This window comes from Catharus ustulatus, chromosome 2, assembly GCF_009819885.2.
Source record: "Catharus ustulatus isolate bCatUst1 chromosome 2, bCatUst1.pri.v2, whole genome shotgun sequence".
In the NCBI taxonomy this organism is placed as follows: Eukaryota; Metazoa; Chordata; class Aves; order Passeriformes; family Turdidae; genus Catharus; species Catharus ustulatus.
Genome location: NC_046222.1, coordinates 93,209,386 through 93,225,205, shown reverse-complemented (window position 1 = coordinate 93,225,205; position 15,820 = coordinate 93,209,386). Strand labels below are relative to the sequence as shown.

The 15,820-nt window shown below is 37.0% G+C and overlaps 1 protein-coding gene across 1 annotated transcript in view; it reads right to left on the bottom strand.

Annotated features, from left to right (window-relative positions):
- Window positions 1–15,820, bottom strand: part of EIF5B (eukaryotic translation initiation factor 5B) — a 36,054-nt gene that overhangs the window by 12,881 nt on the left and 7,353 nt on the right. Inside the window, exons 2-12 of the mRNA XM_033052253.1 lie at window positions 9,278–9,403; window positions 9,100–9,187; window positions 8,060–8,711; window positions 7,390–7,610; window positions 7,063–7,213; window positions 5,412–5,507; window positions 4,859–4,945; window positions 3,390–3,479; window positions 1,013–1,308; window positions 292–399; window positions 41–151 (exon numbers count right to left, since the gene is read on the bottom strand). Coding sequence (XP_032908144.1) covers window positions 41–151; window positions 292–399; window positions 1,013–1,308; window positions 3,390–3,479; window positions 4,859–4,945; window positions 5,412–5,507; window positions 7,063–7,213; window positions 7,390–7,610; window positions 8,060–8,711; window positions 9,100–9,187; window positions 9,278–9,403 — 2,026 coding nt within the window. The remainder of the gene's footprint in view (window positions 1–40; window positions 152–291; window positions 400–1,012; window positions 1,309–3,389; window positions 3,480–4,858; window positions 4,946–5,411; window positions 5,508–7,062; window positions 7,214–7,389; window positions 7,611–8,059; window positions 8,712–9,099; window positions 9,188–9,277; window positions 9,404–15,820) is intronic.

Here is a 15,820-nt window from a genome sequence, read left to right as displayed (position 1 = left end):
TTCATATTTAAGATGCAGTTGTTAAAGTGTTGTAACTTACATTTTTCACCATCTTGGTTTGTTCATTAATAGCTTCAAGAGGAACATTAGTGGCACCAATCTGCTGAGTGATACCACCAGCTTCACTGTCCTGCACATGAGTGTGGCGGAGCTAAAGACAAAAAAAGACCAGAAATACTTAAATATAAGAGACTAAAGTTATGTCTCAGCACACTCTTTATTCTGTTTTCAATCAAAAAAATAAATGCATAAACAAGAGGCACGGCAGTGCTTTTACACTCCACACCTTACCTTATCTAAAATTTTGGTCTTGCCTGTGTCCACATGCCCCAGGACACAGATAACTGGTGCTCTGAGTTTTTCAGTGTTCATATTTTTGCTGTTTTCAGCTCGTCGTTTCTGTGTAAGAGACACAAAAATTGGTGAGTATAAACCAAAAAACACTCACCTCTTCACTTGATTACATACATACAAATACAGAGTTAGCTGTGGGACTTACATTTTCAAGGCAATTTAAGGTCTGTCACCCCTCTTTTGGGAAATCAAAAGATTTTGACTAACAGTTACATTTTTGTTTGATTGGTTCTTTTTATACAGTCTAGTAGGCTAAGCTGTTATGTCCACCAACAGTAGCTTTGCTGATGGTGCATTCTGAACAAGCACCTTGGGTGAGGAAACCAAGACCATTAGCAGCCATGAAAGTACTGAACAGTTTAGACACATCTTTTAAAACTTGAAAATATCTATCTGTAAAGAATAAAAGCCTCTTTTTCCAGGAGGAATATAGAGGTGGAGGGGAACAACACTGAAGTTTCCCTTTTTGAGGTCATGTTACCTAAAAACAAATACTTTACCTTCAGACAAAACCAAGTATTTTTTTCCTTAATTAACACAAGTTCTGAACCTGCTTAAATATTAGCCTACACAACCACCATTTTGACAAATTTGACAAAATTAACTGAAACTTGATCTGTTTGTTATACAGCACAAGAATCCAAGTGTATCTCAATACCTCAATTCTCCGTTTAGCTTTGTCATAAGCACGCTCCTCCTTAGTGCGGTCATCATCGGAGTCATACTCAGAGTCAGAGCTAATTTCCTTGCTAGGTTTTTTTTCCATAGATTGTTTTCCAATAGCTTGGGAGTCTGGCTCTCTCTCATCTGAAGTCTTTTCATCTTCATCTTCACTGCCTTCACTATCTTCAGATTCTTCACTCTCTTCTTCCTCTTCCTCCTCTTCATCTTCCTCCTCCTCTTCCTCATCCACTTCGTTTTGTTCTTTAACTTCTATATGGACAGGTTTGCTCTCTGTTAAAAAAAAAAGTGAAGTAAAAATTCCCTAAGTTCACATTTCTGGGGGAGATGGTATCAAAAAGCAAAAGAAACTACAAGAGATGAATTAGGACTGAGAGCAGGTTCGACAATAAGTGCTTGTCAAGATAATTTTTCAACTTCCAATGTAAAAAAAAAAAAAAAAAGTGTTTCATGCTCAGAGTTGCTGGCTTATGTTTCGAATCCAGAAGCAAAGCAAGTTTAGGGTGGGGTGAAGAACAGTATTATCAGCACATCTATGTTTAACATTATTTCCAAATATTCAGACATTCTTCGTCTGAATATTTATAAAGGAATAACACACCAACAGCTTACAAATGGTCTCTTTTACCACGTTAAAAAAAATAAAAATCTTCAGGTTTTCTTAGATGGTTCAGAGAAAATTAGTAATTGTAATAGGAATTCTTCAATAAACAAACAAAAAGAATTATCAAAAAGTAATTTTCTTTCTTTGAAAGCTTCCTATTTTTAATAAACTGTAAAGTTGTAAGATGCAAGTTGATGATCACTTTAAAACCATGAATTCTCCTCCTTACAACACTGCTGGCAGGCTCACTGCTCTTAGAGATGAGTTACATTTCCCAGCTACACCCATAGCCCATCAGTTTAGTAGTACACTAAATCTAATTCCCAGGAAGGCTCTTCTTCTGGATCCCAATGGCAGAGCATTCAAATCCAAGAAGTAAGAAGTGCTATGTCCTCTCCAGAACAGTGCTGCCAGACTAAAACAAATACTCAAGAAATGAGCAGCCCTTAGAACTCAGATGCACCAGAAGAACACACCTGTGCTGGAATGAAATCCATTCTGCTGTATGTATCTGTGTACCAAGTATTACACTTGAAAGCACAGTTGTCAGAAGTATAGGCAAGTAAAAACGTACTTAATGAATAAATAGTCTTTAAGCGTAAGAAACAATGGAGACATTATGGAAGCGCTAAGTCCAATAACCAACTCCTGTTCAGGTTCACTCTCAGAAATACACTTCTCCATCACTGGAAGAAAATATCTGAGAAATTATCCCTGCACTGTTGCATAGCCTTAAGTTCTCAACACTGCTGTTGAGTACAGACAGAACATGGCCTTTGGCACACATGCACAGGAATATAGATGTTCTGGCAATTCTTTCCTTTCTTCCAAAATTGCCTCTCAAACAAGCAAATCATAGAATCACAGGATGGTTTGGGCTGAATGGACTTCAAAGACCATCTAGTTACAGCCCTCCCACCAAGGGCAGGGGCACCTTCCACTAGATCAGGTTGGTCAAAGCCCCATCCAGCCTGGTCTTTAACACTTCCAGGGATGGGGATCCACAGCTTCTCTGGGTAACCTGTCACTGTGTCTCACAACTTTCACAGTAAAGAAGTTCCTCCTAATTTCTAAACTAAACTTACTCTCAGTTTGAATCAATTTCCCCTTGTCCTCTCACTACATGCTCTTGTAAATAGCTTCTCACCACCTTTCCTATAGGGTCCCTTCAGGTACTGGAAGGCTGCAATTAGGTCACCCAAAGCCCTCTCTATCTGAGGCTAAACAATCCAAATTCTTTCAGCCTCTCCTTGTAGAAGAAAACTTACTATAACACATGCACACTTAACCTTCACACCATTTCATTTCCACACTTCTTTGAAAATTTCTCACAGGGGTACTCTCCTAGATGTTGCCAGAATAATGTAATAAAAATACTATAGCTTTGAAATTATTACTAGAGGAATACAATACCAGGCTAAAGGTTTTCCTAAACTCACAGAGATAGTTTAAACACATATTAGAGAAAAGGATTTTTGCTCCCATAAAAAAGAACAAAAAATGACAACCCATTTATTTTAGATGGTAACTGCACATAAGAGTATTTCCAAAGGGTTGTCTTAAGCAGTATTTGCATGGCTTCTGAAAGCTCTGCTTTTGAAAAGAGGTTCTTGTATGTATTTAACATCATACTTACCTCCCAATTTATCTAACAGCAGATGAAAAATCTAAGTAAAATATTGTTTCTACAGAAACAGAAAACTTAGCCTCTTAATCAGAAAAAAAATACATTTGGTATTTACATGCCCACCTTTCTCTCCATCTTCATCACTAACCATAGCTTCCCAGTCATCCAGACCTCCATCTTCTGTATCGTCTTCTTCCTCCTTTTCTTCTGAAACTAAGAAACCCAACAAAGTCAGTCCAGCAACACAAGATTTTTAGATGCCACTTCTTTCAACATGTTGACAACTGCAACTTACAAGTAGGTTGTTACCATAATTCTACAGAATTATCTCCATAGTCCATAAAAAGAAGACGCTGCATACTTAAAAAATAACCTCCAATTCTCTCCACAAAAATCATGCAGTGCTAGCATCTTTGCCTAGATAAAATTTTGTGGAAGACACAGGAAAACCTACTTATCTAGCTCCTGTCTGCATATCATGCCAGTGCCTGCATAATGCCTGCCACAAAACCTGTACCACAATCATGATCCTTGCAAGGAGTTGTCAAATTAACAGTCACCATGTGGAACAAAGTGCGGAGAAACAAGAATACAAGTTACAGCTAGTGAGAATATACAAATTGTCTATAAAAAGGACACCAGGTGCCTTAACATAATTATACCATAGATTACAGAAGCATTAAACATGGAATTCAGTAAGATTTATGAAAAGACTGCAGCTCTTAGTAAGAGACAAATGGAAAAATGCAAACATACAACCCTCTCCAAAAGAGGCATTATAAAATATATATTTGCTTCAGCACATGTGTCATAAATTTCAGCCCTCCAAAATGAAGACTAAGTTCCACACTGCTAGAATATTAGCTAGGAACTAACATTCTGCCAGTAAGCCCTTCTTTTAAGGCAATAGAATGGGATAAGTCAATCATGAGATGTCAAGTTAGAATCACAGGACGTATTCAGCTTTGTTTTCAAAAATTGCACATTTTGTCAGTATTCTTCTGACTTAGTAAGAGTAAAAATTGATACAGGTTCCTTGCTGAGGAAGAAGTCCAGTACAATATGATTCTGACAAAGCAAGTACTGTGTGTAGGCAAAGATGAGGGCAACAATCTGATTAATAAACTTGCTAATAACTCAGTTTCACAAGCTAACACATATCCTCTGTGTTCAGCACTCGTGAAAGCAAAACATCTGGAACAAAGAACACCACTGTGAATATTGCACTACCAATTCTAAAAGCGGCATATTTCCTCCCTACCTCCACCTAACTGTTAGCAAAACAGACTTTTAAAAGCAAGTGAAAAGTCAAGGGAGTGAATAAGGCACTGAATGTGTACATTTGAGATAAGTGACTAAGCCAATTTAACACTGGAGTTCACCCAGAATAAGAGACCTCTACACACTCATTTTGAAGCTTCATGCCTTTTACTCCACAGAATTTCATTAGTTCCTCCCTTGAGAAAGGAAAAAAAAGGCAACTACCTCAAGAAAGGATGGTCATTCAGGCCCATTCAGCAAGGCAGGATAACTATCATGCAGCACTGACGCACAAGCTTAAGTGTTTGAAACTTATTAGCATTCCCACCAACCTGGATCTACAGGAAGAGGAGCCTCTTCTTTCACTGGTGTTTCCAGTTCTACAGCATCTTCAGCTGGGGAAGTTACCTCCACGCTTTCTGAAATTGCAAGACACAAAGTTGGTTGCTACATACTTTCAAAGTGCAAAATTACTTACACATACAGCTCCATTCCAGTTTATTTGGAAAACATTTGGCTTTCTAAGCATTTGAGTAGGTTTATAAAATGGGCCCAGTTATTGACATTAAAAACTCCTCATTTTCTTTAAAGACAAGAGAAAATGAAGTAATACTAGTCAACTACCCACACTTCCCCTACTGTTCCATTACAAATGAAAACTTAAGAAAAAAAATTACTGACATAATTCAGATAAGCACCATTTTCAATTCTTTACACACACTCCATAAATGATAACCAGGCACACAACCAATGTCAAATTTTAAAAATATACATCAAAAAAAGAAGAAAAAATAGCTAAGCAAGAAATACATCTGAAATTTTTAAAGTAAGGGCTAGTCTTGAAAAGTGACTGATCAATTACATATCCCTATATGCAAACTACACCTTCTTTATTTTCTGGCTGCTGCTGCTTCTTTCTCTTTTTGTCTTCATATATTGGCCTCTTCTTTGGCACAGAGTCTTTGGATGGCACTTCAACACCTGCAAAACAAACAAAAAAATTGTTAAAAAGAAAATCCAGGTAATTAATAAACATAAAATTTGGTTTAAATGAGAACACATTTTCCAAAATTGGAAGATGGAGGAAGAAAGAATAGAAAATAGGTTCAATATATATTTTATCTTTTTTAAAAGTCTGAATTCAAAAGATAGAAAACTTGAATAAAGTATAGTTCTTCAGATACTCCTGACTGCTATCAAAAAGCAGTCAGATAACTAAAGAAGGGGATGGCAATGAAACAAAAAATAAGCAAATACAATCGGATTCTACAACTGTAGGTTTGAAGTTATCGCAAACCTCCATAAAACATCATGAATACCTATGTCAGGATTAACAATTTAAGGTCTGCTACGCAAAAACTCACTTAAGACCTGTCTGCCAATGGTCCTGGTTTCACACAATTTGGAGTAGTTCACAGGCAGAACTTCTCTTAAATGCTTAAGGTTGTTCAGCAGATAACATTTTCTCTTTTGCTCTATGTGGGGAGGTTTCTGGTTTTTTATTTGTTTTGTTTGGGTTTTGGTTTGTTCTTGTTTTAAATTTTTTTAATTTTACAATACTGATGGTTTCAGGTATTGAAATATAGGTTCAATTCACCAGTTTCATCTTTGCCTCACCAGGAAGCAGAGGCTGTTATATTAAGGAATTCCATCAAAACCAGAAGTTTGGTGTAAAGACAAATTAAAAACTGAATTACTGCTGAACATTCAATTTTTTTTGCAGGTACTGAATGATTTGCATCGCAGATTTGACAAAAATCCAGTTGTAGGGACACATTAATAAAAAGATTCTAATAGCTACAGCAGCAACCAAGGGGAAATACCCTTTGTGTATGTTTAAGAGCTCCAAACATTTAACTAGGTACAAAGATTCCTACATTTATACATCGACCTACCAGTAAAGTGTCAGATAGTTTACTCTACAAATACAATCAGCACTTTTTTTAATCACAAACCAGATACCAAGAACAATTTAGGATATTTTACTTACAACAAATTGGACAATTTTACTTCATTCCAGCATAGACAGATTGTATTTCACAGAAAAGCTCTTACATACTCCTGACAAACCCCAGAGAAAAACATCTCCATGGACTTCCCCCATTGTTTCTGAAGCAAAACAGTGCACTTGCTTAATTGAGCAGGTGAATTAAATCAACAAGATCCAGATCACTGGTCTTACGAGACCTTCAGCACAGCCCGTGTGCTTTTCCTGGTCTTTAGACTACACCATTTCTTTAAGTGCTTTCTCCTAAATTCCACAAGTAACATCTTTAAACTGCAAGTAGACTGTATGAAAAAGTTGGATATTCTAAGTGTAAGATAAAAATACAGGCACTTAAACCTACTTAAAAAATAAAGAGGAAGGGAGGGCACACACTGCCTTCCTTGATAACAGAGCAGCTTTACATGGAATCACTCACTACTTGCCCTCCTAATTCCAGATAGGAAAAAAAAAACACAGAGCAATAATGGATATAAAGTTTGGTTGGGTTTTTTGGTTTGGTTTTAATTATTATTAGACTTTACTGCTCACCCTGAGCTTGGAGTAGTTTAAGAGTAGCCTCCGCTCTGGCTCTGGCTTCTCGCTGAGCTTTTGTTAAAAGCTTTCCCTCCTTCTTCAAACGCTCCTTCCTCTCTTTTTCCTTCTGTTTCTTTCTTTCTTTCCTCTCTTGCTCTAATCGTTCCTAGAAAAAGATAAATAAACATGCAGAAACTCTAAAGCATGCTTTACACAAAAGCTGCCCAAGTATATCCTGTTTATGAGAAACACATTAAGGATTAATTCACCAACTGCACCACAAGCAGACAGACTAAGGATACTTTCTCCCTTATTTCATCCTCAGAGTGAGATATACGGTACCTCCTCTTTGCGTTTTGCTTCAAGTTCCTCCAGTCGTCTTATGCGTTCTTCCTCCTCTCTTTTTGCCCTTTCCTCCTCCTCTTTCATTTTAGCCAAGGCCTCTTGCATGGCTTTAACTGTGGCTTTACTGGGACCCTTCTTCTTCTCTTTCTCTTTTTCTTCTTTCTCACCTTTCTTTTTTTTCTTGTCTTTTTTCTTTTTGTCCCCCTCATTATCATCAGCTACAGAAAGAAGAGGCATACTTTCAAAGACCCCAGAAATTTCAAAGATACTCTAAGTACAATTTATGTTCCAAATATGATAAATAACATCAAGTGAGGAATATTTTCTACATAAACATTTAACAATAAAACTCGGTTAAGTCATGGCCTGAAGTGTTAAAGTGTCAGAATATCAGGGAAGTGAAAAAGTACTCTTGCAATACAGAACTGTAATCATATACTGTAATGAAAATTCACCATCTGGCTTATTTTCCCTTGTACCTGAACAAAATACAGGCCAGAAAACACAGCCACCTGTGAGCCAAAACAGAGAGGGAGACAAGGCTACTAAATTTCTAGTATTGACAATTCAAAATAAACCAACAAACTATCCTCACTGCCTGGCATCTCTCCTGGTCTTATAAAAACTACAGTATATAAATTAGAATTTTAGAAACCATGTTACAAACCTTCTGTTCCTGCAGCAGTCTCTCCTTTCTCCCCAGAGCCAGTGATTGCTGTAACTTCAGGAGAAGCCTTCTCTTCGGCTTTTTTTAGAGATTCCTTTGGCTTTGCTGGTTCTTTACCACCTTCTAATTCTTCCTTCTCTTTCTGCTTCCTCAATTTGGCTTTTTCTTCTTCACGTTTTTTTCTTTCACGTTCTTTTTTTTCTGCCTTCTTCTGAGCCACTGTTTTTACTTTGAATGAAGGTTCATCTTCATCATCCCCACTCTCTGCAGCAGGAGCAGATTTTGGCTTTTGGTTTTTCTTTTGTCCTTTTCTAGATTGGGAAACCCCATCTGATTCATCACCACTCTCACCTGTAGACACTCCTCCCCCACGCTCTTTGCTTTTCTTAATGTTAGTTTCATCTTCTTCTGACAAATCACGTTTTTTATTTGACTTCTGAGTTTTCCCTTTGCTTTTCTTAAGATGTGTCTCATGATCATCATCATCACTGCCAGAAAGCATGTCTTGTTTTGTTTTCTGAGGTTTTTTAGATTTTTTATCTTTATCCTCCTCTTCCTCACTGTCATAATCATTTTCCAGATTGGCTTTTTTACTCTTTCCTTTTCTTTTTTTGTCTTGTTTTGATAAGCTTTCTTCATTGTCATTTTCAACCTGGTAATTAAACAATTCAATGATCAGCCATAAAAAATTGCATGCTGTCATGAACTAAGAAGTAGCACTGAGATACATCAAGAAAAACCTCTCTTATTAAACACAAAGTCTGAAAGCAATAACTATTCCTGTTGAGTGTACCATACTTCAGCCCACAATTAAGATTTATTCTGATTGGCTTTGAACAATTATCAGCATGAAGATATGTTTTTTTTCGTGATTGACTTTACTATGAAAATATGATCACATATAATTAAAAGAACATGCTAGCTGCACATTTCACACAGGATCCCCAATTACACTGCAACACTAGAAGTTCTCTGGGAAAGAAGTGTCTCATATTTTAACTATTTGATATTAAAAAGCCCACCTCCCTCTGAGTGTTCACCTTTCCTGTAGAAGGTTGTTCCCTGTCAACTTTCCCTCCTTGCGCCTCTATTGACAGTTCTTCCAGCTCCTTCAGGATATCATCTTCACTACAACAAGAAAGAAGTTAGGGCACTTCAGCAACCGAGTTTTTGCATAATGCAGTAAGATAAGGCAGGTAGAAAAAACTCCAAACTTACTCAAAATCTTGTTTCTTCTTCTCTTTTTTCTTTTTGCCTTTGGCTTTCTGAGGCTCTTGATCCTTTGCAGCTCCTGCACCTTCTATCTCAGCAGCAAGGGCATCAATATCAATATCATCTTTTGCACTAAAATGAAGGCAGAAAGCAGGGTTATCACTATTTCAAATGTTAAGCTTACACAAGTAGAAGCCATCTGAATAAAGAAAGTCTCAAAATGCAAAATCAATCACAAAATATATACAATGCAAGAAAAAATGCTCCATGTTTAACAAACAGTTATGCACTGTTAGCTTATTCCACTCAGCAGGAAGAAAATGAAAAAACTTCACATGTATGGTCTGCTTGAAGGGAGGTGAAAAAATAAAACATTCAGTTCTTGCAACCCCAACCTCAATATGCAATTTGATGTACAGTAATTTCACAATTATATGCTGCACTGAGTATAAGCCGCACTTCCGGATTTCGGTAACTTTTCGTTCTTTGTCCATCCATAAACCGCACCTGATTATAAGCCGCATGTTACAATACAGAGTGTGATAAAAGGTATCTGTTCTATCACCATCTGTTGAGGGTGGGGACAGTGATCCTTATCTCAACGGCAGATATTCTGCTAATGGGCCATCCCTTGAAACCAGGCGGGGCATTGTTCTTTATCTTTTCACAACCCATCCCTCCTCCAGAGAGTCGTTTTCTGCTAATGGCCACTGAGTCCCACTGTGGGACTGATAAAATTACTGCATCCCATTGGAAGTTGTTCCAGCCTGGGGGAAGAGCCCAACATTTCTTACCAAGATAAAAACAGAGGTTTTGGGACACTAAGGGAGCCCTTTCTCCACTGGACTCCAGAGGAAAACCGGATTTCTCCACATCACCACTGGACCTCTGGAGGGAAACTGCACCTTGTACAGGAGCACTGCTCCAACTGAATCACATCTGTCACTGCAGGAGGATGCAGCCACCATTTAAGGGGACTGCTACCAACACCCTGCCTGACGGGGTGTCAGGTTGTACTCTGACTTTGTCAGGGTTTGGAGTTTGTTTCTTTGTAGTACTGTATTTCTATTTTAATTTCCCTAGAAAAGAACTGTTATTCCTAATTCCCGTACTTTTGAATGAAAGCCTCTTGATTTCAAAATTATAATAATTTGGAGGGAGGGGGTTTACATTCTCCATTTCAAAGAGAAGTTCCTGCCTTTCTCAGCAGACATCTGTCCTCCAAACTAAAACAGCAACTTTCCGTTCTTTGTCCGTATATAAGCCACACCTGATTATAGTCGAACTTTGGGTTGGGTCCAAAATTTTAGTCAAAATGATGCGGTTTATAATTGTGAAATTACCGTAACTTCTTGGAAGAATGTAACTAGACTGTTTGACTTTGGTCCTCCAAAAGATAGGTTCTTTGACCCTTCAAATCACAGGTGCCATTGATAGAAAAGCAGCCACCACAATCAAAGTGTAAAAATGCAGCCCAAATTCACAACCAGAGAATCCTACTAAGATATATTTATCATTCAAACACCCTTCAGCGGACAAAAAAACTACCATATTTTTATTTAGCAAATAACTGAAAGTTCTTTACAGCTTCCAACTCACAGTAACAGTTGCCTATGCTTTGTCATAAGACTAAAAATATTATCCTTCAAGAAAAGAAGTCACACAGATGAACAAAATTTAGCCCCAAGCCAGACTTTAAAGCAGATCATAAAAAATACCAATGTAGTTGGCAAGCAATCATGTGTACCACTCGCCTTAGTATTACCTTTCTGAGGCCTAAAGAAAGCCAAAGTAAGTTTTTGACCAGACATTTTACCACCTAATCACACTCACAGAACAATTGTAAGGAGACTTACCTTATTCCATGCCTCACATTTAGAGCTTCAGTACTCAGATCAAAACTGGTCTGACGTTACTTTTATCACAACTTGCAGTTTCAAAACCCATTTAATCAACAAGCTGTTAATATTTCATTTAACTGCCTCTCATAACTGGGCAGAAAACTGTTGTTTTACAATTTCACTGTCTCATTTATTAACACCTACTCAGGAAAACTCAGCCAAAGGCTGACCCACCAAACACCCAAAACTATATCCAGAAAATAAAGGAAATAAATTTGTTCCAGATTCAGGACTTTCAAGATATCAGCAAGCCCTAAACTACCAGAGCTTCAGTCATGCCAATTTATAAATCCAGAAGTTGAATCTGAATAAAGAAAACCAAGTATTCAATTATTCAGCTACAGATTCTAAAATTCAGTAAGTCTAAGTTGCAGTCCTCTGCAAAAAGGAAAGGGTTGGATTCTTTTGCAAGTGAATGCTGACATTAACAAACATTTTATCTGACTTACTGGGAATATGCAAGTCACCAAAAACTGTCTATATGTGACAACGGCACAATTAAGCAACCAGGTAAATTACTTCTTTAAAGGCCAAGATTGATTATTTGTATTTTTAAGATCTTATATTTTTTTCTGGGTAGACTGAACAAACCAAATAAAAAGCAGAACAAAGTACCTCACAGCACAGCACCTGTACTGACAGAGATATTTTCAGTCAAGAGAAGAAAAAACACACCTAAAATATACCTAGTAACACTCCCTCATGTACTGACTTGATTTGTAGTACATTTGTCAAAAGAAATGTATCTCTCAAATAGTTAGTGCAAGATCTCTAAAGTAAGCCTCACTTCACTCAAGAGAAAATACACATTTTGGCCATTCTCACTCTAAGATAATTTGATGTTCCAGCAATTAAAGTACTGTTTTTATAAGCAGTTTAACTGGTTGTATATCAGGGTAACAACTAAAATAAAAATGCCACTCACTTCTATACCTAGAATTGAAGCCCTAATGTCAAGCCAACTACATTATATCCAGGCCTATACACAGGCCTTCAAACTTGTTTTTGCATTGATTGCTGAATACCAAGCTTATTAAGCACACCTGATTACCTCCTTTTCCTCTAGGAGTTAATGGAGACTGAGTCATATCCAAGCTTGAAGTAGTCTGAAAACACCAAAACACATGCTCAACTACTTCTTCTTCCAAGGCTGTACTGCTGCCCTTACTACAGGATCCTAACCATGTGGTTGTTCAGATACTAAAGCACCAGGCCTTTAAACAGCTCATATTTTACATGGATATTATCAAGGCTGTCTTTTCACAATGCAGTTTAGCTGAAAGTTATGTCCAACCATAAAACACATGGTTTTTTTGCTACAAGGAAAGGCCTGTGGTATCTCATGTTTTCCAGGGTACAGGCTTTAAGAGGCTAAAGTTTTATTTGCTGTTAAATCAACTTGCTTCAACTGAACTTTTTTTTCCCTAAAGAAGTTTTCTTCTTAAAAGTCTCAAACACTGAAAAAATCTAATTGACAGACATTAAATTTTAACATCCACCAGCAAGAATATCTTAGGAATAAGAATAATAATGAAGATTGTCCAGCTGTCACAATAGCAGCATCAACACGAAAGTCTTCCCAAACTTGGCTTTCACTGTTTAGTTTTTGAAAAAATGGTCAATGGTTTCTGACCACAACAAACAAACAAAAAAAACCACCACAAAAAAATCCCAAACAAACAAAAACCCCTCTGTACTTTCCACTACACTTCCATTCACTAAGAAGTGAAAAAGCAAGCTTCAACATTCGAGCCTCAATGAAGTAAGAAGTAAAATTAAGGCTGCATACAATTATATATACAGCTATAATTCATAAGAACTGACAAGCAAGAATATCACAGGAAAGCCAAGGAATTCAAACACTGGCTTCCATTACTACAAGTTTATTCCCATACTGATCTTGAATTTCCTTAGCTTTTAAAACTCTAGTAACATTCCACTAGGATTTCATAAGAAAGTTGAAAAGAAAATTAAGAAGGTGCTCCCCCCACTCCTGGGAGATGATTATTCCTTTTTATAGGAACCCGCTACACTTACATACATAACATGTATCACATTTTCTATGGGCATTGTTAGATACACCATGGAACTTTTTCTTGTAAAGGTTTTTAAGCAGTCGCCCAACACACATTTAAGAAACCCAAACATTCTTTCAGGAATCTCCTTCTCCAAGATCTCCATTCAACCTTTACTAGGGTCCAACCCTAAGAGGGCCTGATATAGGAGCATGAAAAGACCAGAATACTCATGTGATTTTCAATTTTGACCTCAAACTGCTTTTGCATGAAGACTTTATAACAGATTTCACAGCCTCACTACCTTAGACCACTCAAGCTCATAATGCTTTGCACTAAAAAAAAAAAAACACCTCACATTACTCCAATACAAGAGGCTCAAGGAGATCTGGCAAAGTGCAGAGACTGGGTTACTTCCCTGATTTTCCTTTGTCTTTGTTTCACAGAGGAAGCTTAAGCCACCTCAGTAATTGACATACTTTGATTCCAGCCTCTATTTTTGCTACCAGATATAAAAAGAGGTTTGCTATTGCTAAAGCAGAATATCAACGCATTAAATTGCAGCAGGAATTAGGTGTGTGTACTTCATTCAAACCTAAACAAGTAGCTTTCAAAAAAATGACTGCAGACATTTTTCCACAGAGGTCTGTGCCTAAGATAGGGCAAAACTCTGCAGTGGGAAAAGACAAGTCACATTAATTAAAGGAGAATGCATTAATCAATAACATGTACACAGAGATCACTTAATTTCATATATCAAACAAAATATTTTTTCTTTAGAATGAAATCACTAATCAAGAAAAAAAAAGAGCTTGACATTTTCCCTACACAACTTCACTGCCTTTTGCCATTTAAGCAGGATTACAGTAAGAACTCAACTGTTTCCCAAAAGAGTTTCAGTACAAGTTGTCTGCACAGACTAATGAAAACCTGCATTACATGGGAGAAGCCACTTAAGGATAGATTCCTGAATATCCACTGGGTCACAAGTTAAATGCTGTACTAATACAACATTCTGTACCAAGCCAGGAGCAAACACACCCAGATCATCCCAAGTAAGTGTTTGGAGATTTTTAAGACAGACATAGGTAACAGAAGAATTCAGTAACATCTCTCACACAAAGCATAAAATCAGGCCAGTAACAGAAATTGATACTCAAAACACAACCTAAGTTGCTCATGTCACATGTTAAACAAAAATGCTAAACAACAAATAAAGTCACAATTCCAAATCCTGTCTATAAGAGAAAGTATAAAATTTCTTTCAGTGTTAAGATTAAAACAGCTAGGAAATAAAAGAGCTGTCACCTACCGCTGCTCAGTCAGATGTACAAAGACACCCAGCAGCTCTGCTATTTATGAAATCCCACACAGTTGCAAGCTATTGAGTCAGAAAAGGGAAAAAAAATCTTGTGACTGACAGATGCACAGTCTGGAAAAAAAAAAAAAACAACAACAAAAAAACCTGCCGAGTTCCTCTTGCTGTCCCAGCAAGGAAACAGTATTGAAGACTAGAAACAGAGTTTAAAAACAAACCAATCCCGCAGCTAATACATCCCATCTGCCAAAAAAATACTAAAAACACCTTAAGGTGTTGGGCTTATTTTATTTGAGGGGGTGTTTGCTGTTTTTAAACATAAGAAACAAGTACAGTTTTGGATCAAGTTCTTTTTCTGATGCAATGGCCTGCAACAACTGGAACATAGAAATTCCCTTTGAAAGCCATCTGGATACCAGATTTGACTCTAACACAAACTCTGATTCACAGATGCTGAAATTCATGTTAATCCTAGTTTTCACATTTTAGGGTTTACTCAAGTCTTTTACAGGCATGCTTTCCCATTTTGCTTAAAAAAACCTCTCACACGATGAAGCTCACAGTTTCTAATATTCATTCACAATTAGCAAGATTTATTTTTAAATTCTTAAGTTCCACCATTTCTTTCAGTCTACAATATTACATATGTTCATCAATGCACCACTCACTGGAACAGAAGCTGTCATTCTCCAAATCAAGATTTAAGCTTAAAATTCTCAAATAACAAAAGGTATCAGTGATCCTTAATAAAATATATCAGAACAGTTGCAAGTATACTTTAACTATTTATCACTTCTCTCTTCGAAGGAAGGTTAAAAACTTACTTCAAATACTGACTTAGTTAATATATTAATCATTAAGGGATTTTCACAGTGTGAGCCTGTCATACTAAGGACAGATACTGTCTGAAATACTGTCTCTGTAACAGACAAATCTAGGTATAGAAATTTGAAAGATTTCCTCAGCATTGCCCAGAAAAACAAATGCAGGAAGACAGTACTACAGCTATTAAAATAAGAGTTAATAAGCTTTTATCATTTTCCTTTGCTCAGTGAACTTCTGCAGCTAAAATGCATAACTGCCCTTCCTTGCTAAACAAGCTCCTCCAGCTTTCTGTGCCAGTTCTAGTAAAGGAAAGCCAACTGACCAAGAGCATTTCACAGACTCTCCAGTAACAGACAAGCTTATTATATTAGCAAGACCACCAGCAAACATGCATGTCTTCCTCCTATGCATTCTTAAGACCACACGATTAGGACTTCCTAATTATTACAGTACCTAGAACACATATCCCCAACACAGAGGAAAACCTTCA